Here is a 24,513-nt window from a genome sequence, read left to right as displayed (position 1 = left end):
GAAGTTTGTTCAAAAAACACAGACAGTTACAACAAATAGCACTTGCTGTGTCCATGTCTGGAACTCACTGGTTTTAAGAAAAGCAAACAGAAAAAAACAAGCAAAGCAAGTGGCTGGAAACAGGGAAGTGTGGTGGGTACCAGCAACAGGCAAGGTCTTTGGCACAGATTTCCACAGGGGAATCTCTGACACTGGTGCCATTTGGTTCTTCGGAGTGAGAAACTGAGAAGGTGAGGTATTGTTACTTAGAGAAGAAGATCTCCCTCCTGGAAAATCTCCCAAGAGCCCCCTTCATGTCTCTGTTCCTCAGACTATAGATGAAAGGGTTCAGCATGGGCGTGACCACTGTGTACATCACTGAAGCAATTATGTCTTTGTCATTGGAGTTGTTTGATGATGGGAAAATGTACAGAACCATAATTGTCCCATAGAATAGGAAAACCACAGAGAGGTGGGAGCCACAGGTGGACAAGGCTTTGTAAATCCCTTTGGTGGAAGGGACTCTTAGGATGGAGACCCCGATGCGGACATAAGAGACTAGGATGCCAGTTAGTGGTATGATGATTCCCAGTGCTCCCACAGTGAAGATGACCAACTCATTGAGGGAGGTGTCTGAGCAGGAGAGCTTAAGCAGGGCAGCAAGATCACAAAAGAAATGAGGGATTGTGTTATCAGCACAGAAGGACAGCCGGGCCAGGCTGAGAGTGTGGGACATTGCACTGCTACAGGAGAAGATCCAGGACACAGCCACTAGTGAAATACACAGGTTTCCTTGCATGATGGTGGTGTAGTGTAGAGGGTGACAGATGGCCACATGCCTATCATAGGCCATCACTGCAAGAAGAAGATTGTCAACACAACCGAAAAATATGAAAAAGTACATCTGTGTTACACACCCTGCATAGGGGATTGACTGATCCCGAGTATGCATGTTTATCAGCATCTTAGGGACAGTGACAGATGAGAAGGAGACGTCAGTGAGGGCCAAGTGGCTGAGGAAAAAGTACATGGGGGTGTGGAGGCGAGGGTCCAGCCTAATGAGCAGGATGATGAGCAGGTTGCCCAGCACCGTGGTCAGGTACATGCCCAGGAACAGGGTGAAGAACACACCCTGATGCTCTGGCCGGATGGGGAGCCCCAGGAGGAGGAACTCGGACACGCTGCTCTGGTTCTCCCTCCTCATGCTCCTCTCCTGTCTGCTGCAGATGAAGGAGAGGGGGAAAATGTCAGAAGTTTTGACCACACTAGGGTCTCTAATTTATTCTCAGAGAAAAAGAATTTTCTCCTAAATTCCTTTTATCACCTAACGTTGCCAGAGCAAGCGACACATCCTCAATGATCAATATGATTCCTTTTGATGAAAACCAGAGCAAATTCATTCTTAAGTTTTCTTTTTAATTAACCATGTTTCTGGCTTTAAGCTTTTGACTGGAGATATAGGAATAAACAGGTCACACAGGACCTCTTCTCTTTGGATACTCACCCTCTAGGGAACACCTGTCAAAGGATTGACTAACATTATGGACCTGAAGCCAGATTCCTCATGTTGTGATCCTGGCCACACCTCTTTTTAGCTATATGACTTGGGATACTAAATCTCTCTTGGCCTCACATGTGCCTCTATAATGCAAAGACACCAACATCACACATTCATAGAGTTAATAAGAGCATTCTGCTGCTGCTGCTGCTAAGTCGCTTCAGTCATGTCCAACTCTGTGCAACCCCATAGACGGCAGCCCACCAGGCTACCCTGTCCCTGGGGTTCTCCAGGCAAGAGCACTGGAGTGGGCTGCCATTTCCTTCTCCAGTGCATGAAAATGGAAAGTGAAAGTGAAGTCGCTCAGTCGTGTCCGACTCTTTGAGACCCCATGGACTGCAGCCCACCAGGCTCCTCCATCCATGGGATTTTCCAGACAAGAGTACTGGAGTGGGGTGCCATTGCCTAAAAAAGCGTTCTAGTTCAAGGCATATTAATATCTAAGAATAATGTCCTACATAAAATACATACAAAATTTCCTCAATTATTTTTTATGACAGGACAAGTATCCAAAAAACTCAATATTAAATTCAAGGATTTAATAAAACAGTATTATGAGATGGTGAGCACAAAGGTCCAAGAAACTGGCCTAAAATTTGCATCTATCTGAGCACTCACACACTAAGGTGAACTGAGTTCAGATATCACTGAGGTCAATTCTCTGGTAGAACTTGTCTTAATGCATGTTTATCTTCTGGCCAAGAAACAAACCTTCTTTCTATACATGTATTTCCATCCATTTCTGGTTTTTCATGTTGTCTCAGATCTGGATGTTCATAGGTAGGAAGACACCTGAGATCTGAGATCTGGGGTCTGAGAGCTGAGAGATACTGAAGGATTGGAGGGTCTATTAGAATTCAGTTACCTGACTGACCGTTCACAATTTCTCAATATTGATCCTCACACTGGATAATTACTGACATTTAATGAACACTATGTCAGACTAATACATTTTTGGAAAATAGCCTCACTAAATTTTGTCAACAGTCCTAAGAAGTAGGTGTTATTAAACTTCATTGTAAACATACTGAGAAGCAGTAGGAAGCTAGCATGATCATATAGTAACTTCTATAGTCACAATTCTCTCTTGTGTTTTTTAAAATTTTTTGGAATCTCTGCTCTTGTGACTCTACTATTTCTCTTTCTCTCTAGTTAGAATAGGCAGGATCTTAAGAAATGTTATTTCAAGATTTGAAGGATTCTCTCTGCTTAGATAACTGTCAACACTCATATTCCTGCAGCCCCTTAGTTTGTAAATGGCTTTTATTTGCCTTCAATTTTGTTCAGTCCATCAATGTTTATTTGTATCTGGAAAATAGAGAAGACAGTAAATTTTTCCATCATTTTACTAACAGGAGTAGTGAAATAAATTAAATAATCTCACATAGATACTGTATAGTGGAGCCTGGTCTCAAAGGTTGATTTTCTGATAATCTTTTCGCTAAAGCGAGAACCCACTCATTTATTTTTATGAGTGGTAGAGAGGCAACATTTAAATGTGAAATGTGAAAAGTTAAAGTAAAAATGTAAAATATGCTTGAGAGAGAAAGATAAACATTAACATTGTGTAAGAATCTCTCACTAGATGCTTGCTCCAGACCAGGAAGTTACTTGAGGTCATTAATTGACTCAGTTCATAGGGCAGAAGAAGGGTCCAGGCTCTGGACCATTCTGCCAAGGACTGCCTTCTCCCTGAAAGTTGCTAGGTCGAACTTAACCCAGGATCACAAAGATCTCCTGGAGGAGAACCAGAGCACATAATGAAAACAAGGAGCTGGGAACAATACAGAGGTGGTGCTATCAACACCACGTGGAAAGAGGTGGCCAGGGAATTGCTCAGTAATAAAGACAGAAGTGGCAATCTGGGGGAGTGCAGTCTGGGGATTGGGAGACAGCCTATGGATGGGTCTAATTTTCCTGTCTTCATACCATTTTTTCTCCTGAGAAGTAGAGAAATGGAGGGTCAGCTGTCTCAGCCTCCATGAGTCTACAATTTACTATTGAATAAGAGCTTGCAATGTGTCTAGAATGTCTGAAGCACCTTACACACAAGATCTTTCAGCAATCATCAGGATTCCATTGACAGTAGAGGATGCTGAGCATCACCAAGGCCAAATCCAAAGCTATTAAGTGGGGAAAAGTCAACGGTTTGAGTGTATACATATGTGACACCAGAAATGAGCATTTTGTTTCTAAAATGTATTACCAAAATTGAAGAAGTGTGTCAAAAGTATTGGGTTTCCAGTACTGTTGGAATATTTACATCACTGACAAATGGATGCCAGAAGTTCCTCTAAGTGGGCTTCCTTTGGGCTGCCTGTGTGGATTCTGGTCTCATCCAAATGGAGAGCTAAAATATGAGACCATTATGCACACACACACACACACACACACACACACACACACACACACACACACACCTGTATCTTCTGTGTGAAGTAAGTCAAGATGTGGGTGTTTTTGTTTGTTTGTTTGTTTGTTTTTCACAAAGGCACTCACACAGTATCCCAGACAAACACCTGCCAAATGGATTTTATTTTTCTCTAACTTGGGCTTCCCAAGTACCACAATGGTAAAGTATCTGCCTGCCAATTCAGGAGACACGGGAGACCCAGGAGACCCGGGTTCAATCCCTATGTTGGGAAAATCCCCTGAAGTAGGAAATGGCAACCCACTCCAATATTCTTGCCTGGAGACCCAGGAGACCCAGGTTCAATCCCTGGGTTGGGAAAATTCCCTGAAGTAGGAAATTGCAACCCACTTAAGTATTCTTGCCTGGAAAATTCCATGGACAGAAGAGCCTGGTGGGCTATAGTTCATAGGGCCATAAAACAGTAAAAAATGACTTTGCACACACATACACACACACACGCTCAAACTGTTAATAGGTGAATACAGTCAGGATGTGAGTCAGCTTCAAATCTATGCAAAACTCACAAACAAAATGCACATGTACAGTACAGCTACACACAGAGAACTCTCAACCATCCTATACCACAGTCATTGCAGACCAAGAAGTCATACGTATTCATTTCACGAGTTATGAACAAGGCCTTACATTCAGCACACAAGCAACGAATGGAAGTAAAAGGAGCACACACTGATAGGAAATTTCCAGCTTCTCTGGAATTCCAATTACACATACACACATAGTCATACAACACAACACACACACAGATACATGCAATGTCTCTCATGGTCACATGTGCACATATTTACACACAGACACACGTGCATGACTTGGAGATTTCTGAGCTTCTTCTGAGCTTTAACGGTGCTATAAGTTCAGATACCTTCTGCTTCTTTCTGTCACCTGAATCTTCACTTTCTGCTCAAAAGACCCAGCATCCAAAGAAAAAGAGCAAACCTTGGTGGCCCGAGGACCTTTACAGACTCTCATGTCTGTTCAGCAGCCTCAAAACAACAGGCAAGAAGGTCTCCTTTGACTTATCAGAAAGAAACCCCAGAGGGAAACAGCCACCAATACCTGACTACAGAAGCAGTCAACTGGGGCTAATTGCCCAGCTTCCTCCTGGCTCCTTGATGGGGAGTATGTTTAGGATCCAGAGGGACTGAGCTATACCTGGGGCCACAGGAGATATTGTCCCTAAAGTCAGTGGTACTGGGCTTCTGGTCAAATCTATGGGTGGGAAGTGGAAGTTCCCTTATTGCCCACAGCTTCTGCGCCATGAGTTCAGGTTCTATGTACGGCAGTGTATGGTACAGACAGTGTAAGGAACTCAGCAAGCTTCTGCAGGCTTCCCAATACCTACACAGGCTTCCATTAAAACACAAAGCCCCTTAAAATGTACAGGGCTTTTTGATAGTAGCCATTGACTGGAGTGAGATGGTACCTCATTGTGGTTTTAATTTGCATTTCTCTGATAATGAGTGATATTGAGAATAAATGCTGGAAAGGGTGCAGAGAAAAGGGAACCCTCTTACACTGCTGGTGGGAAAGCAAACTAGTACAGTCATTATGGAGAACAGCATGGAGATTCCTTAAAAAACTGGAAATAGAACTGTCATATGACCCAGCAATCCCACTGCTAGGCATACACACTGAGGAAACCAGAATTGAAAGAGACACATGTACCTCAATGTTCATCACAGCACTGTTTACAATAGCTAGGACAGGGAAGCAACCTAGATGTCCATTGGCAGATGAATGGATAAGAAAGCCATGGTACATATACAGAGTGAAATATTACTCAGCTATTAAAAAGAATGCATTTGAATCAGTTTTAATGAGGTAGATGAAACTAGAGCCTATTATACAGTGCAAAGTAAGTCAGAAAGAAAAACACCAGTGCAGTATGTTAATGCATATATATGGAATTTAGAAAGATGGTAACAATGACCCTATATAAGAGACAGCAAAAGAGACGCAAATGTAAAGAACAGACTTTTGGACTCTGTGGGAGAAGGTGAGGGTGGGATGATTTGAGAGAATAGCATTGAAACATGTATATTACTGAAAGTTTGTTGCTGAACCATGAAAAGACCCTGGGATTCTTGGCCTCCAAGGAGAAGAATTCAATCCAAGGCCAGAGACGAGGCTTGATCGCTCAGAGCTTTTGTGTAATAAAGTTTTATTAAAGTATAAAGGAGATAGAGAAAGTTTCTGACATAGGCATCAGAAGAGGGCAGAAAGAGTACCCCCTTGCTAGTGTTAGCAATGGAGTTATATACTCTCCAGTGGATACCCCTCATCCAAGGTGAGGAGCAGCGGCTGCGCTTTGCTGGAGCAGCCGTGAAGAGATACCCCACGCCCAAGGTAAGAGAAACCCAAGTAAGATGGTATGTGTTGCAAGAGGGCATCAGAGGGCAGACACACTGAAACCATACTCACAGAAAACTAGTCAATCTAATCACACTAGGACCACAGCCTTATCTGACTCAATGAAACTAAGCCATGCCAGTGGGGTAGCCCAAGATGGGTGGGTCATGGTGGAGAGATCTGACAGAATGTGGTTCACTGGAAAAGGGACTGGTAAACCACTTCAGTATTCTTGCCTTGAGAAACCCATGAACAATATGAAAAGGCAAAATGAGAGGATACTGAAAGAGAAACTCCCCAGGTCAGTAGGTGCCCAATATGCTACTGGAGATCAGTGGAGAAATAACTCCAGAAAGAATGAAGGGATGGAGCCAAAGCAAAAAGAATATCCAGCTGTGGATGTGACTGGTGATAGAAGCAAAGTCCGATCCTGTAAAGAGCAATATTGCATAGGAACTTGGAATGTCAGGTCCATGAATCAAGGCAAATTGGAAGTGGTCAAACAAGAGATGGCAAGAGTGAATGTTGACATTCTAGGAATCAGCGAACTAACATGGACTGGAATGGGTGAATTTAACTCAGATGACCATTATATCTACTACCGTGGGCAGGAATCCCTCAGAAGAAATGGAGTAGCCATCATGGTCAACAAAAGAGTCCGAAACGCAGTACTTGGATGCAATCTCAAAAACGACAGAATGATATCTGTTCATTTCCAAGGCAAACCACTCAATATTACAGTAATCCAAGTCTATGCCCCAACCAGTACCCTGAAGAAGCTGAAGTTGAACATTTCTATGAAGACCTACAAGACCTTTTAGAACTAACACCCAAAAAAGATGTCCTTTTCATTATAGGGGACTGGAATGCAAAAGTAGGAAGTCAAGAAGCACCAGGGGTAACAGGCAAATATGGCCTTGGAATCCGGAGTGAAGCAGGGCAAAGACTAATAGAGTTTTGCCAAGAAAATGCACTGGTCATAGCAAACACCCTCTTCCAACAACACAAGAGAAGATTCTATACATGGACATCACCAGATGGTCAACATCAAAATAAGATTGATTATATTCTTTGCAGCCAAAGATGGAGAAGCTCTATACAGTCAGCAAAAGCAAGACCAGGAGCTGACTGTGGCTCAGATCATGAACTCCTTATTGCCAAATTCAGACTGAAATTGAAGAAAGTAGGGAAAACCACTAGACCATTCAGGTATGACCTAATCAAATCCCTTATGATTATACAGTGGAAGTGAGAAATAGATTTCAGGGCCTAGATCTGATAGATAGAGTGCCTGATGAACTATGGAATGAGGTTCACGACATTGTACAGGAGACAGAGATCAAGACCATCCCCATGGAAAAGAAATGCAAAAAAGCAAAATGGCTGTCTGGGGAGGCCTTACAAGTAGCTGTGAAAAGAAGAGAAGCGAAAAGCAAAGGAGAAAAGGAAAGATATAAACATCTGAATGCAGAGTTCCAAAGAATAGCAAGAAGAGATAAGAAAGTCTTCCTCAGTGATCAATGCAAAGAAATAGAGGAAACCAACAGAATGGGAAAGACTAGAGATCTCTTCAAGAAAATTAGAGATACCAAGGGAACATTTCATGCAAAGATGGGCTCGATAAAGGACCAAAATGGTATGGACCTAACAGAAGCAGAAGATATTAAGAAGGGGTGGCAAGAATACACAGAAGAACTGTACAAAAAAGATCTTCACGACCCAGATAATCACCATGGTGTGACCACTCACCTAGAGCCAGACATCCTGGAATGTGAAGTCAAGTGGGCCTTAGAAAGCATTACTATAAACAAAGCTAGTGGAGGTGATGGAATTCCAATTGAGCTCTTTCATATCCTGAAAGATGATGCTGTGAAAGTGCTGCACTCAATATGCCAGCAAATTTGGAAAAACTCAGCAGTGGCCACAGGACTGGAAAAGGGCAATTTGCATTCCAATCCCAAAGAAAGGCAATGCCAAAGAATGCTTAAACTACCGCACAATTGCACTCATCTCACATGCTAGTAAAGTAATGCTCAAAATTCTCCAAGCCAGGCTTCAGCAATATGTGAACCGTGAACTTCCTGATGTTCAAGCTGGTTTTAGAAAAGGCAGAGGAACCAGAGATCAAATTGCCAATATCTGCTGGATCATGGAAAAAGCAAGAGAGTTCCAGAAAAACATCTATTTCTGCTTTATTGACTATGCCAAAGCCTTTGACTGTGTGGATCACAAGAAACTGTGGAAAATTCTGCAAGAGATGGGAATAGCAGACCACCTGACCTGCCTCTTGAGAAACCTATATGCAGGTCAGGAAGCAACAGTTAGAACTGGACATGGAACAACAGACTGGTTCCAAATAGGAAAAGGAGTACATCAAGGCTGTCTATTGTCACCCTGCTTATTTAACTTCTCTGCAGAGTACATCATGAGAAACACTGGACTGGAAGAAACACAAGCTGGAATCAAGACTGCCGGGAGAAATATCAATCATCTCAGATATGCAGATGACACCACCCTTATGGCAGAAAGTGAAGAGGAACTTAAAAACCTCTTGATGAAAGTGAAAGTGGAGAGTGAAAAAGTTGGCTTAAAGCTCAACATTCAGAAAACGAAGATCATGGCATCAGGTCCCACCACTTCATGGGAAATAGATGGGGAAACAGTGGAAACAGTGTCAGACTTTATTTTTCTGGGCTCCAAAATCACTACAGATGGTGGCTGCAGCCATGAAATTAAAAGACGCTTACTCCTTGGAAGGAAGGTTATGACCAACCTAGATAGCACATTCAAAAGCAGAGACATTACTTTGCCAACAAAGGTCCGTCTAGTCAAGGCTATGGTTTTTCCTGTGGTCATGTATGGATGTGGGAGTTGGAGTGTGAAGAAGGCTGAGCACCGAAGAATTGATGCTTTTGAACTGTGGTGTTGGAGAAGACTCTTGAGAGTCCCTTGGACTGCAAGGAGATCCAACCAGTCCATTCTGAAGGAGATCAGCCCTGGGATTTCTTTGGAGGGAATGATGCTAAAGCTGAAACTCCAGTCCTTTGGCCACCTCATGCGAAGAGTTGACTCATTGAAAAAGACCCTGATGCTGGGAGGGATTGGGGGCAGGAGGAGAAGGGTACGACAGAGGATGAGATGACTGGACGGCAGAGGATGAGATGGCTGGTTGGCTGGATGTGAGTTTGAGTGAACTCTGGGAGTTGGTGATGGACAGGGAGGCCTGGTGTGCTTCGATTCATGGGGTTGCAAAGAGTCGGACACGACTGAGCGATTGAACTGAACTGAACTGAACTGAATTAGCTATTACAGTGAATCAAAAGAATGTCTGTAGGTTGTAAAGACCTCACTAGACCTATTCGCATAATTTACATTTTAAGATAACAGAATTAGCCAGAAGGTTTTTTCTAGAGACTGTCCTCAAGCAGAATACATTATTGTTAGATAATCCTAAGGAATGTAGAGGGAAAAAAAAGTTTGTCCTTTCTTCCTCCTTGAGAATTCCAGATCCTTCTCTCCTTAGGGACCCTTGGACTTCTTATCAACCTTCCTAGGAAATGACTCTCTCACTATCGTATGTGAAATAGATTGCCAGTCCAGGTTTGATGCATGAGACAGTGTGCTCAGGGCTGGTGCACTGGTATGACCCTGATGGATGGGATGGGGAGGGAGGTGGGAGTGGGGTTAAGGATGGGGAACACATGAGCACCTATGGCTGATTCATGTCAATGTATGGCAAAACCCGCTACAATATTGTAAAGTAATTAGCTTGCAATTAAAGTTAATGAATTAATAAAAAAAAATGTACAGGGCTCTGTACATACTTCAATTGAAGTAGGGCTTCCCCTGTGGCTCAGCTGGTAAAGAATTAACCTGCAATGTGGGAGAGTGGGGCTTGATACCTGTGTTGGGAAGATTCCCTGGAGAAGGGAGAGGCTACAATCCTGTATTCTGGCCTGGAGAATTTCAAGGGCTGTATGGTCCATGGGGTTGCAAAGAGTCGGACACAACTGAGCAACTTTCACATTCACTTTCATTGAATCTATAACTCTGGAAAAAAAGACTCAGGGCTCTCCCTCTAGTAAGAAAGCACACCTGAGCAAGTTATCAAAGAGCTCAGATTCAGTTTCTTCAACTTGGAAACAATGATCATATTCTTCATTTGAATTTGAAGCATGCTTGCATGAGCACATAATGAAAGCTTAACAAACGGTAGGGTTTGTTGTCAATGTCTTTGTATCACTAAGGATCAGCTATGGCTTACAATAAACAATTCTGATTTGTAATTGTTGAATGAATTCATCTGTTCATTTATTCATTCATTCGTTCACTTAAATAATCATTAAGACTCTCTTTAAAGAAAACACTGATTTATTCTCTGGAGACAAAACAGCAAATAATATCAGCAGAAATAAATCCCTTTTGTAGAACACATACTCAAGTGGGAGGAGGCGTAGAAAAAAAAATGTTAATGCAAAATGAATGGCAGGTAAATGGTAAAAAGTTGCGGGGTCTGATAAAAAATCAGGCACGGAGCTAGGGAGAATCAAGAAGCTCAGAAAATAGCCAGTGTTACAAGATTACTTTTTCTCAGAAACCCAGACATTTGTCCAATCAAGTGGCTCCAGGTCTGTAAACTGGTTTGTACTACTTTACACCCATTAGAATGGCTAAAGCAGAAAGGACTGCTGATATAAAATGTTGTTGAAGCTATGACAAACTGGAACTCATATAAACTGCTTGCAGGACAATGAAACAGTTTGGAAATTTATTTATATATACCAAAATATATACCAACTTAAATATATACCAAAAAAGATAACTAATAAGGACCTACTGCATAGTACAGGGAACTCTACTCAATACTCTGTGATGACCTATAAGGGTAAAGAATCTTACAAAGTGGATATGTGTATATGTATAACTGATTCACTTTGCTGAACAGCAGAAATTAACACAACATTGAACATAAACTATATTCCAATAAATATTTTAAAAATAGAAGTAGTGAAAAGAGGGGAAAGTTCAACATATACTACCTAGCATGATTAGGTATCTGTCCAGAGAAAATGAATGTATACACCTATACATAGACTTACACAAGAATTTTCATAACAGCTTTATTTAATAGCCAGAAACTGGGAACAGCCCATATACCCATCAAAAAAATCTGTGGTATGTCCATACAATGGAATACTATTCACCAATTTTTAAAAATGAAGTACTGATGCACAGTACAACACAAATGAATCTCAAAGTGCTTATGCTGAGTGAAAGAAGGCAGCAAGAACACATGCTGTAATAAATGAAAATAAACTTCTTAAATTAACTTGTAGAAGATGCAAACTAAACCATGCAACAGAAACAGATTAGTGTTCTCCCTGTGGACAGATGGGAGGAGCAAAGAGAGAGCAGTAGGGTAGGCATTATGAAAATTCATAATTGTTATGAGCTAACAAATGTCAAAACTAGGCAAGTAGTGTACTTTAGATATACAAAGTTTATTGTATGCCATTTATAACCCTCAAAATCCAGGTGCTTTTAAAGAAACAATAACAAAATCAAGTATGACCATGTTTTTCCTCTATTGAATCCCTTTCAATGGGTTCCCAAATCCTCAGAATGAAAACCAAAAGGTCTACTAGAATGGTTAATTTTATATGTCAACTTGGCTAGGCTGCAGGACTCAGCTATTTGGTCAAACACAACTCTAGATGTTTCCATGAAGGTATTTTTGGATGAGATTAACATTGCAATCTGGACTCTGATTAAAGCAGATTGTCCCCCATAATGTAGGTGGGCCTTATTCAATCATTTGAAGGAAGTGTTAGTCACTCAGTCGTGTCAGACTCTATGTGACCCTATGGACTGTAGCCCACCAGGCTCCTCTGTCCACGGAATTCTCTAGGCAAGAATACTGGAGTGGGTTGCCATTCCCTTCTCCAGAGGATCTTCCCGACTTAGGAATTGAACCCAAATCTCCGAAATTTCAGGCAGACTCTTTACTGACTGAGCCACCAGAACAAGAATGATTCCCCTAAAGAAGAGACACTTTTGTCCCCAGACTACCTTCAGACTCAAACTGCAATTTGTCCATGGGTTCCAGGCTGCCAACCCACGCTGCTGAATTTGGACTTGCTAAGTATCTGCAATTACACAAGCCAATTCTAATGAATCTCTCTCTCTCTCTTTCACACACACACACACACACACACACACACACACACTCTCACATCCTATTCATTCTATTTCTCTAGAGAACCTTGACTAATACACCTGCTATGACCTTAAGTACCCTACATATCTGGTTCTCTGATATCTCTAAACTTACCACCTGCCATCCCTCCCCTACTCATCCCTGTCCAGCTATAGAGGCCCCTCAGTGTCTCTGGAACAGGCCAAGCACCATCTCACCTCAGAGCATTTCTAGGTGCTAATTTCCATGCTTCAAATACTTTTGCCCAGATACCTCCATGGCTCACTTACCTGTCCTCACTAACAACTTTGGATGTTATCTTTTCAATGAACTCTATGTGGACCACGTGGAATTAAATTATGAATCTCACCCCTAGTACTCTTGAACCCCCTTTTTGTGAAAGTTGGGCTTCCCTGGTGGCTTAGACCATAAAAGATCTGCCTGTAATGTGGGAGACCTGGGTTTGATCCCTGGGCTGGGGAGATTGCCTGGAGAAGGAACTGGCTACCCACTCTAGTATTCTAGCGTGGAGAATTCCATGGGCAGAGGAGCCTGGCAGGCTACGGTCCATGGGGTTGCAAAGAGTCAGACCTCACCCCTAGCACTCTTGGTCCCCCCTTTTAAGTCTCCTTTATTCATAGAAGTCTTTACCTGCCAACAAATCTAGAATTTATCTGTATCAGACAAAAACCCATCTTCTGTAGAGCTAACTTTCCAGTAAAGTAACAATGACAAAAAATAAGTAAAAAACTTATGGTATGTTGGAAGGTTCAAAACTACTATGGAAAAAAAGGAGCATAATGAGCAGGATCAGGCATGCTGGAATGTAAACTCTACAAGGGGATCAATTTTTTTTTTAACTTGTATTCCTAGAATGTAGAAAATTGCCCAACACATAGTAGTCATGCAGTAAATATTTTTGTGTGCATTAACTGTAAGTCCATGCATTTAGTTTTTTCCTATTAAAAGTGTGATATTTGGGTAAAAGACAACCCTTATTTTCCCATGCTAAAATTAATCAGACAGCAGAAGTATGTTCTCAACACAAAAATCCAATTTAGATGGAAAAATTATAGTTTTCCTAGAAGGGAGAAATTTGGTAATCAGATTGACTACTCTGTGGTCTGCTACTGTCACAGGTACAATCAAATTAGAGTCTATTTCAGTTTTAGTAAACCATCAAAAGTAATTTATTAGCTAGATTCTGCAGTGAGAAGCTAGCATTCTGGACTTCATTAAAAGTAAAAATTAGAAACTTAACTGAATATTTGTGTCTGGAAAACACTAGATAAGAAAGAAGAAATAAAGGACTTATTTCTAAAGGTTTATATCTAATTTATTTCAGCAGACAGAAACTCTAAGTTATAATGAAAAGTTATATCACCTACTACTAAGGAGGGTTCTTTAACTTATCAAAAGAATATTCCATAAAACTTAATCTAACTCTACTTGAGATTCCAAAATGCTCATTTCATTATAGAAAGTGAAGTGCTGTAACACATTGGAGAATTCTGACCATCTACCACCTGAGTATCAGAAATCCAGGGTATGAGAAGGTACACGCATACATGCTTGCTAAGTGGCTTCAGTCCGACTCTTTGTGATCCCATGGACTGTAGCCTGCCAGGCTCCTCTGTCCATGGAATTCTCCAGGCAAGAATACTGGAGTGGGTTGCCATGTTCTACTCCAGAGGATCTTCCTGACCCAGGGATCTAACCCTCATCTCCTGCATTGGCAGACAATTTCTTTACCACTAGAGCCACCAGGGAAGCCCATGAAGGTACAGCTTGGTCCGACATACAACCATATTTCACACCTCTAATCTTAGCCTAAATTTAAAACAAGCCTGGCTTCATCATTAAAAAGGAAGCACAAATGCCACTGTCATGTTTTCTTTTAAGAGAGGTGGTTGATGTGTTGTTGTCTTAGCAAGTCTTTCTCTCTTCAGGAAGTTAAAACAATAGGGCAACATATTCATGAAACCTTCCTGGTGGTCCAGGGGTTAAGAATTGTCCTTGCAAGCAGGGGCCACAGGTTTGACCTCCAGTTGGGAAACTAAGATCCTACATGCCACGGAGCAGCTAAGCCTGCGTGCGGCAATTTCTGAGCCCCTGGTCCACAACCAGAGAGTCCGTGTGCTGCAAAGAAAGATCCCACATGATGCAACAAAGATCCTGTGTGCTGCAGCTAAAACACAGCCAAATAAATAAACACTAAAAAAAAAATAGCACAATGTATTTAGAATGATCAATCACATATCTCACTAATATGGAGTTTGGTGCTTTGAAGACCACAAGTTGCGTGTGTGTTGTGGGGCAATGGAAGAATGAGTGGAAAACAGATATGACTAAAATGAAAGGAATTGGCCCAGTAACATAGTGACCATTTAAGTCTACAAGCAATAAATGCTGGAGAGGGTGTGGAGAAAAGGGAACGCTCTTACACTGTTAGTGGGAATGCAAACTAGTACAGACACTATGGAGTACAGTGTGGAGATTCCTTAAAAAACTGGAAATAGAGCTGCCTTATGACCCAGCAATCCCACTGCTGGGCATACACACTGAGGAAACCAGACTTAAAAGAGACACATGTACCCCAATGTTCATCGCAGCACTGTTTATAATAGCCAGGACATGGAAGCAACCTAGATGTCCATCAGCAGATGAATGGATAAGAAAGCTGTGGTACATATGCACAATAGAGTATTACTCAGCCATTAAAAAGAATACATTTGAATCAGTTCTAATGAGGTGGATGAAACTGGAGCCTATTATACAGAGTGAAGTAAGCCAGAAAGAAAAACACCAATACAGTATACTAATGCATATATATGGAATTTAGAAAGATGGTAACGATAACCCTGTATGGGAGACAGCAAAAGAGACACAGATGTATAGAACAGTCTTTTGGACTCTGCGGGAGAGGGAGAGGGTGGGATGAATTTGGGGGAATGGCATTGAAACATGTATAATATCATATAAGAAACGAATCACCAGACCAGGTTTGATACAGGATGCTTGGGGCTGGTGCACTGGGATGACCCGGAGGGATGGCACAGGGAAGGAGGTGGGAGGGGGGTTCAGGATGGGGAACACGTGTACACCCGTGGTGGATTCATGTTGATGTGTGGCAGAACCAATACAATATTGTAAAGTAATTAGCCTCCAATTAAAATAAATAAATTTAAATAAAAAGTTTAAAAAATAGTAACCAATAATATATAATTCTCAGTAACAAAATTATTCATCTAATCAAGCTTCATAATGTTCTAAATAAATAAACAAATATAAAGTTAAAGAAATAAAGAATAACTGGGATGATGCTAGAGACATGGATGGTCAACACACAATTTTTAAGAGAGTATTTCTGACAAAGTCAGTGGGTTTAAATAAGAACATAGTTAGGTGATTCTCACTTGATGAGAAGATTATTGCTTTTGAAAAGAAATGCCAGAGCCAATTTCATATCTCTGTTCCTTAGGCTATAGATGAAGGGGTTCAGCATGGGGGTCACCAGTGTGTACATCAGTGAGGCAATTATGTCTTTGTCTTTGGACTTGACTGATGAGGTGGAAAAGCACAGTGCCATAATGGTTCCATAGAATAGAGACACCACAGAGAGGTGGGAGCCACAGGTGGACAGGGCTTTGCAGATCCCCTTGGGAGAAGGGACCCTCAGGATGGAAGCCCCAGTGAGACCATAAGAGACCAGGATGCCACTCAGTGGAAGAATGACAACTGCAGTCCCTGCAGTGAATATGACCAGCTCATTGACAGAGGCGTCTGAGCAGGAGAGCTTGAGCAGGGCAGCAAGGTCACAGAAGACATGTGGGATGATGCTGTCCGCACAGAAGGACAGCTGAGCCAGGAGGATGGTGTGGGACAGGGCAACGACACAAGAGAGGAGCCAGGATCCAGCCAGCAGGAACATGCACAGCCCCTCCCTCATGATGGTGGTGTAGTGGAGAGGGTGACAGATGGCCATGCACCTGTCATAAGCCATCACTCCAAGAAGAAGGCTATCAATGCAGCCAAAAAGTAGGACAAAATACATCTGTGCTATGCAGCCTGCATAGGGGATGGATTGATCCTGGGTTTGCGTGTTTATCAGCATCTTAGGGACGGTGACAGATGAGAAGGAGACGTCAGTGAGGGCCAAGTGGCTGAGGAAGAAGTACATGGGGGTGTGGAGGCGAGCGTCCAGCCTGATGAGCAGGAGGATGAGCAGGTTGCCCAGCACCGTGGTCAGGTACACGCCCAGGAAGAGGGAAAAGAACACGCCCTGCTGCTCTGGCCGGATGGGGAGCCCCAGGAGGAGGAACTCAGACACGTGGCTCTGATTCTCAGGCCTCATGCTCTTATCTCTTCTGGGGATGAACGGAAATGGGAAATGTCAGGAACTTAGACATATTGAACATAGCAATTACCATATGGTTACATACTTTCTCCCAGTGGCTGTGTCATTGTACAGACAAATATCACTGAATTTCACTCACACATTGATGCCTCATCCAGTGTGGTGAGAACAATGAAAATGTGATCTGTCTGAACACTGACACAGTCACTTGGAGACACCAATAACACATTAATGAATGAATATCAGTCAAACTCTTCAATGGAAATCAGGAAGACCTCATTCTTTTTTAAACATAGTGGAGACATTACAATAGAAAAAATCACTGCAGATGGTGATTGCAGCCATGAAATTAAAAGATGCTTACTCCTTGGAAGGAAAGTTATGACCAACCCAGATAGCATATTCAAAAGTAGAGACATTACTTTGCCAACAAAGGTCTGTCTAGTCAAGGCTATTGTTTTTCCAGTGGTCATGTATGGATGTGAAAGTTGGACTGTGAAGAAAGCTGAGCGTCAAAGAATTGGTGCTTTTGAACTGTGGTGTTGGAGAAGACTCTTGAGAGTCCCTTGGACTGCAAAGAGATCCAACCAGTCCATTCTGAAGGAGATCAGTCCTGGGTGTTCATTGGAAAGATTGATGCTAAAGCTGAAACTCCAGTACTTTGGCCACCTCATGCGAAGAGTTGACTCATTGGAAAAGACTCTGATGCTGGGAGGGATTGAGGGCAGGAGGAGAAGGGGACAACAGAGGATGAGATGGCTGGATGGCATCACTGACTCAACGGACATGAGTTTGAGTGAACTCCGGGAGTTGGTGATGGACAGGGAGGCCTGGTGTGCTGCGATTCATGGGGTCACAAAAAGTCAGATGCGACTGAGCAACTGAACTGAACTGAACTGAATAAATAAGATACAGTCCCTTTCATGGCTTTACAACCAGGCTGCTTATGTGCTGTGTCTGTCTTGCGCGCACACAGACACAAACACACACACACACACACACACACAGATACCACTTAAAGCGTTATTGTAAAAGTAATATACCATGTACAAAATAAGCACTCAACCCATAAACTCACCTCTTATCATTAGAATGACATAGAAAGGAAAAATGGAGGGAGGGAGAGAGGAAGGGAGAAAGGAAGTAAGGAAACATTATGTCATTTCCTCAAAAAATTAAGCATAGAATTACCATATGTTTCAGAAATTTCAGGACTTCACTGGTGGCTCAGCGGTTAAGTATCTGCCTGCAATGCAGGACACTCAGGTTTAATCCCTGTGTTGGGAAGATTGCCTGGAGAAGGGAAAGGCAACCCACTCTAGTATTCTTGTCTGTAGAATTCCATGGACAGTGGAGCCTTGGTGGGCTATAGTCCATGGGGTCACAAAAGAGTAGGACATAACTAAGTGACTAACACCTCAGAATTTCACTTCTGATAATATATCCCAAAGAACTGAAAGCAGGGGCTTAAAAGATTTGCATAACCATGTTTGAAGTGAAGTGAAGTAAAAGTTGCTCAGTCATGTCCAACTGTTTGCAACCCCATGGCCTATACAGTTCATGGAATTCTTTAGACCAGAATACTAGAGTGGGTAGCCTTTCCCTTCTCCAGGGGATCTTCCCAACCCAGGGATTGAACCCAGGTCTCCCACACTGCAGGTGGATTCTTTACACCAGCTGAGCCACAAGAGAATAGCCATGTTTAAAGCAGCATCGTTCACGATAGCCAAAAGATGAAAAAATCTGTATCCACAGATAAATGGATAAACAAAATGTCTCTACATGCAATGCAATATTACTCATCCTTAAAAAGAAAAGAAATCCTGACACATGCTACATCAATAAACCTTGAGGACATTATGCTAAGTAAAATCAGCTAGTCACAAATATGTAGATACTGTATGATTCCACTTACATGAGATTCCTAGAATGGTCAAATTCATAGAGACAAAAAATAGAATGGTGGTTGCTGGGCCTTGCGTGGGGGAGGAAATTGAGAAGTTATTATTCAGTGGATACAGCCTTTCAGTTTGGGAAGATAAAAATGTTCTGGAGTGGATGGCGGTGATGGCTGTACAACAATATGAATGTACTTAGTCCCACAGACTGTACACTTAAATATCATCGAAATGGTAACACTTATGTTATATGTATTTTAGCACAATAAAAATTTGTTAATTTAGAAATATGTCACAAGGGTTAATAAGCATTGACTAAAAAGAAGCAGTCAAAAGGAGAGTGACCCAAAAACTAAATAAATCAATTCATTATTTAGGCAGAGTGAGTGACCAAGATTCCAGATCAGAAACTAAATATAACAAAGATATGAGGTGACCATCAAGCAAGATCAAGAAGCTTCCTGAATATGTGTTGACTTCTGGGGTCTCCCCTCACATCCAGGGCCCAGACTATGGTCCCTAAAGAGGAGCACATCCATAGCCCTTGACTCACTGAACTTTTAATAAATTTGGAATAAATATTAGTAACTGCCTTCATAAATCTGCCTGACGATATCGGTGATGTAGGAGATGCCAGTTCCATTCCTGGCTCGTGAAGATTCCCTGGAGGAGGAAAGGGCAACCCACTCCAGTGGGTTCTTGTCAGGAGAATCCCATGGACATAGGAGCCTGGCAGGCTACAGTCCATAGGGTCATAAAGCTCAGACATGACTGAGTGACTGACCATGACACATGTAATTGCCTTCTTGTACGCCACTGTCCTTGTTAAGTTTTCTTACCACAATAAAGGGACACAGGAAATTTTTAGAAGCGATAGACATGTCAATGACTTGATTGTGGTGATGGCTTCACATGTGTGTGTCCAAACTCCTCAAACTGTATACATTAGATATGTAAAGTCTTTTATAATAATCACACTGCAAAAGCAAATTTAAAAAAATATGCCAAGACCACATCCATCCACCAAGACTGTTCACAAACGGTACACACACATAGAGAAACTCCACTACACACACTGAATCACACATAGTCAAACCCAACACATAAATAACTAACACACACTCACACAAGCACACACCCATGCAGCGCATGAGAATTCCAGCCCTCCATGGTCCGTTATCGCCCCATTATAGGACTTTCTACAAAGGTGGATATATTCTACATCTGCTTTGTCCAATACAGTAGCACTAACCTCATGTGGCTACCAAAGATTTGAAATATAGCTAGTGCAAATAAGAAACCAAATTTTTAACTTTAGTTAATTTTAACTTATTTTAATTTTATGGCCACTTGTGTGGCTGGTAGCACCACTGAGTCAGTGTGTGCACCAGTGAACACATAGTTGTACAAGTAACATAAACACACCTTTTCTCTCTCTTTCTCCTAGTCAATGCACACATCTAGGAAAAGAGATGGTCTCCCACCTCGCTCAGATCATTGTTGATTCTTGCTGGCCCAGGCTGCTCCCTAAACACCCATCTCTTGGACCTCTATGACCTAAGAATCTTTAGCACCTTCCATGTCTGACTACAAGAACTAGAACAATGAGCAGAAAGATTCATTTTTACCAATAGGACTAAGGCCCCAGGGAACTCAGCCCCAAGCCTCTGATTAGAAAAGAAACCAACTGAGCTAATTGGCCAATTTCTTGCCTTCCTCTTGAGGTGGATCCTTGCAGAGGCCAAAGGGCTGAACCACAGGAGTCCCGGGAGAAGGTGTCCCTAATGTCACTAACATGTTAGCCACCCCTCTGCCTGCTCATGAGGAGGAGGAGAGGAGAATGCCCTTGACCTTTGATGAATTCAGCAATGAACTCAGCAATGCTTCCTCATATATTGCAGGAAGGTCTAGACAGGCCAGTATTAACCTTTGAGAGTCCCACACCACTGATCTCAAATTGTATTAGAGCACACATTCCACTGTTACCATTTATTCCATCCATACAGAACCACAAAAGACCCACAAAATCCAGAACAACCTTGATAAAAATGAACTAGGATCAATAAACTAAAGGAATGGTTACCCATAGGAGATAGGTCAGGAGTGGGACAGAAAGAATGTGGGATGGGAACCAATATTCATATGGATTATAAAATTTCAGCCTGTTTAGATGTATTAAAACTCATGAGCTCAAGTTGATGTATATCCAGTTCTAGCTTGACACCAAAGAGTTCTTTCCAGCCTCTCCTTTTCATGTACATGGCATCTTTTCCCAACTGATGAATTACTCCCTTTTCCAGAATAAGTTTATTTATTTGCTAAAGCTTTAAATATAAGTAATTTCAGAATCTTGAACTCAAACCACTGTTAATGACAAACTAACTTCCCCTCAAACACTTACTTAGTGTTTATATACAAAATTCAGTGTTTGATAATTACTTAATTATTTTATTTTCCAATTTAGTCTGATTATGGTATTAATTTGAAATATAGTTAAGCTCATTTTTTGGTTTATTCTACTTTGCTTTATTCTCCATTATCTTCTATTTATTTTTAAGTAGGTAAAAGATAACATAGTCAAATTATACAAATGAATATACTCATCTCCCCATCTTTTTCTATTCCATTCCCACCCACATCCTGTAGGTAAACAGTCTCATTAGTTTCTGATTTATTCTTTGGGTGCTTCTTGCTCAGTGAGAAGTTACATGTATATATTGGGTTGGCCAAGAAATACATTTGGTTTTTCCATACCATCTAATGGAAAAACACAAACAAATATTTTGGCCAACCCAATATTAGCTTCCCTTCATTTTCACATGAGAAGTAGCATTCTATAGATGCTCTTTTACATTTCTTTTTTCCATTTAATAAGAATGCTTGGAAATCTCTCCACATTGATTCATAGGTATCTTTGTCATTATATTTTTATAGCTGCAAAGTATTCAATTGCATTGATGTTCCACAGAGTTTTCTTTTGAAGCCCTAGAATAGGATAGCAGTGATAAATGTACCAAAGGCCATCTAACTGTGTACTTCAAATGGTTAAAATGGTACATTTCATGTTGTGTTATTATACTACAATGGGATTTCCAGGTGGTTCAGTGGTAAAGAATCTGCCTGCAAATAAATGCAGGACTCAGGGGCAGCAGATTCAATCTGTGGCTCGCGAAGATCCCTTGAAGAAGGAAATGGCAACCCATTCCAGTATTCTTGCCTAGGAAATCCCATGGACAGAGGAGTCTGGAAAGCTATAGTCCATAGGGTTGAAAAGAGTTGGATACAACTGAGTGACTGAGCACACACACACATTATACTACAATGAAAAAAATTTTAAGGGAAAAGTAAGACATAATTTCTATATAATGTAAAGCACAGAAAAAGAATTGTAAAATAATAATAATATATGATTAATTGTTCAATAGAGGAGGGAATGAAATAAAATATATGTTTAATTAATCAAAAGGGAGTAAGAGAAGAGACAATAAATAGGAAATCAGATGTCTTAATTAGAAAGCTTGTAGAAATAGAGACTTCCTTGGCAGTCCAGTGGTTAGAACTCTGCTCCCAATGTGGGGGACATGGGTTTGATCCCTGGTTGGGGAAATAGGATCCTAATTTGCCACATGATGCAGCAAAAAAACCCCAAAACAAACAAAAAAGAAAAAAAAGAAAAACATATAGAAATAACAGACAATATAAATTCAAATACATTCTATCATTTATTATTAGATGTTAAGAGATAAATTTTTTCAGTAGTCATGTATGGATGTGAGAGTTGAACTGTAAAGAAAGCTGAGCACTGAAGAATTGATATTTTTGAACTATGGTGTTAGAGAAGACTCTTGAGAGTCCTTTGGACTGCAAGGAGATCCAACCAGTCCATCTGAAAGGAGATCAATCCTGAGTGTTCATTGGAAGGACTGATGTTGAAGCTCAAACTCCAATACTGTGGCCACCTGATGCAAAAAGCTGACTCATTTGAAAAGACCCTGATGCTGGGAAAGATTGAAGGTGGGAGGAGAAGGGGATGACAGAAGATGAGATGGTTGGATGGCATCACCTACTCAGTAGACATGAGTTTGGGTAGACTCTGGGAGTTGGCGATGGACAGGGAAGCCTGGTGTGCTGCAGCCCATGGGGTAGCAAAGAGTCAGACACGACAAGCAACTGAACTGAACTGAACTGAACTGAAGAGATAAATTCTCCAGAAATACAATGATTGTCAATCACGTAAAAAAAGCAAAACTGAACTTTACACTACTAGCAACTAACACTTTATAGATAAAGACATAAAAAAAGAGGCAAAAGAACTAAACAGACATTTCTCCAAAGAAGACATACAGATGGCTAACAAACACATGAAAAAATGCTCAACATCACTCATTATCAGAGAAATGCAAATCAAAACCACAACAAGGTACCCTCTCACTTCGGTCAGAATGGCTGCGATCAAGAAGTCTACAAACAATAAATGCTGGAGAGGGTGCAGAGAAATGAGAACCCTCTTACACTGTTGGTGGGAATGCAAACTAGTACAGCCACTATGGAGAACAGTGTGGAGATTCCTTAAAAAACTGGAAATAGAACTGTCATATGACCCAGCAATCCCACTGCTGGGCATACACACCAAGGAAACCAGAATTGAAAGAGATATGTGTACCCCAATGTTCATTGCAACACTGTTTACAATAGCTAGGACGTGGAAGCAAACTAGATGTTCATCGGCAGATGAATGGATAATAAAGCTGTGGTACATATACATGGTGGAATATTACTCAGCTATTAAAAAGAGTGCATTTGATTCAGTTCTAATGAGGTGGAGGAAACTGGAGCCTATTATACAGAGTGAAGTAAGTCAGAAAGAAAAACACCAATATAGTACATTAATGCATATATATGGAATTTAGAAAGATGGTAATGATGACCCTATATGCGAGAGAGCAAGAGACACAGATACAAAGAACAGACTATTGGACTCTGGGAAAAGGTGAGGGTGGGATGATTTGAGAGAATACCATTGAAACATGTATATTACCATATGTGAATTAGATTGCCAGTCCAGGTTTGATGCATGACACAGGGCGCTCAGGGCCAATGTACTGGGATGACCCTGAGGAATGGGATGGGAAGGGAGGTGGGAGGGGGGTTCAGGATGGGGTCACATGTACACCCATGGCTGATTCATGTGAATGTATGGCAAAAACCACTACAATATTGTAAAGTAATTAGCCTCCATTTAAAATAAATAATTTTTTTTTTTTAAGTTTCAAGCAAAGTGATGGAAAAAACACCATGTAAACACTAACCAAAAGAAAGCTGGGAGTGGTTTAGTCATTAAGTCATATCTGACTCTTGCAATACCATGAACTGTAGCCAGCCAAGGTCCTCTGTCCATGGGATTCTCTAGGCAAGAGTAGTGTAGTGGGGTAGTTTTTCCAGTAGTCACGAATGGATGTGAGAGTTGGACTGTAAAGAATGAGTGCTGAAGAACTGATATTTTTAAACTGTGGTGTTAAAGAAGACTCTTGAGAGTCCCTTGGACTGCAAGGAGATCAAACCAGTCAATCCTAAAGGAAATCAACCCTAAATATTCACTGGAATGACTGATGCTGAAGCTCCAATACTTTGGCCATCTGATGCAAAGATCCAGCTCATTGGAAAAGACTCCGATGCTGGGAAAGATTGAGGAGGAGAAGGGGCAACAGAGAATGAGATGGTAGGATGGCATCACTGACTCAATGG

At 41.4% G+C, this 24,513-nt stretch overlaps 1 protein-coding gene across 1 annotated transcript; it reads right to left on the bottom strand.

Moving 5' to 3' along the window:
- Window positions 1-241: 241 nt before the first annotated feature.
- On the bottom strand, window positions 242-16,867 carry LOC129623513 (olfactory receptor 1J4-like). Its single transcript, XM_055541060.1, has 2 exons — window positions 16,371-16,867; window positions 242-1,184 (listed from the first exon to the last, which is right to left on the bottom strand). Exons 1-2 carry the CDS (start codon window positions 16,865-16,867, stop codon window positions 242-244), a joined length of 1,440 nt encoding a protein of 479 aa, XP_055397035.1.
- Window positions 16,868-24,513: the final 7,646 nt, after the last annotated feature.

This window comes from Bubalus kerabau, chromosome 11, assembly GCF_029407905.1.
Source record: "Bubalus kerabau isolate K-KA32 ecotype Philippines breed swamp buffalo chromosome 11, PCC_UOA_SB_1v2, whole genome shotgun sequence".
Classification (NCBI taxonomy): Eukaryota; Metazoa; Chordata; class Mammalia; order Artiodactyla; family Bovidae; genus Bubalus; species Bubalus kerabau.
The sequence above is the reverse complement of the archived record's forward strand: the minus strand, read 5'-3'. Positions and strand labels throughout refer to the sequence as shown.

What these genes read in the sequence shown, in the direction of transcription:
- LOC129623513 (XM_055541060.1), bottom strand. Translation starts at nt 16,867, where the DNA reads ATGAGGCCTGAGAATCAGAGCCACGTGTCTGAGTTCCTCCTCCTGGGG. An exon ending in ACCATCCTCCTGGCTCAGCT is followed by an intron (nt 1,185 to 16,370) that starts GTCCTTCTGTGC and finishes ACAGGAGAGGAG; the next exon opens with CATGAGGAGGGAGAACCAGA.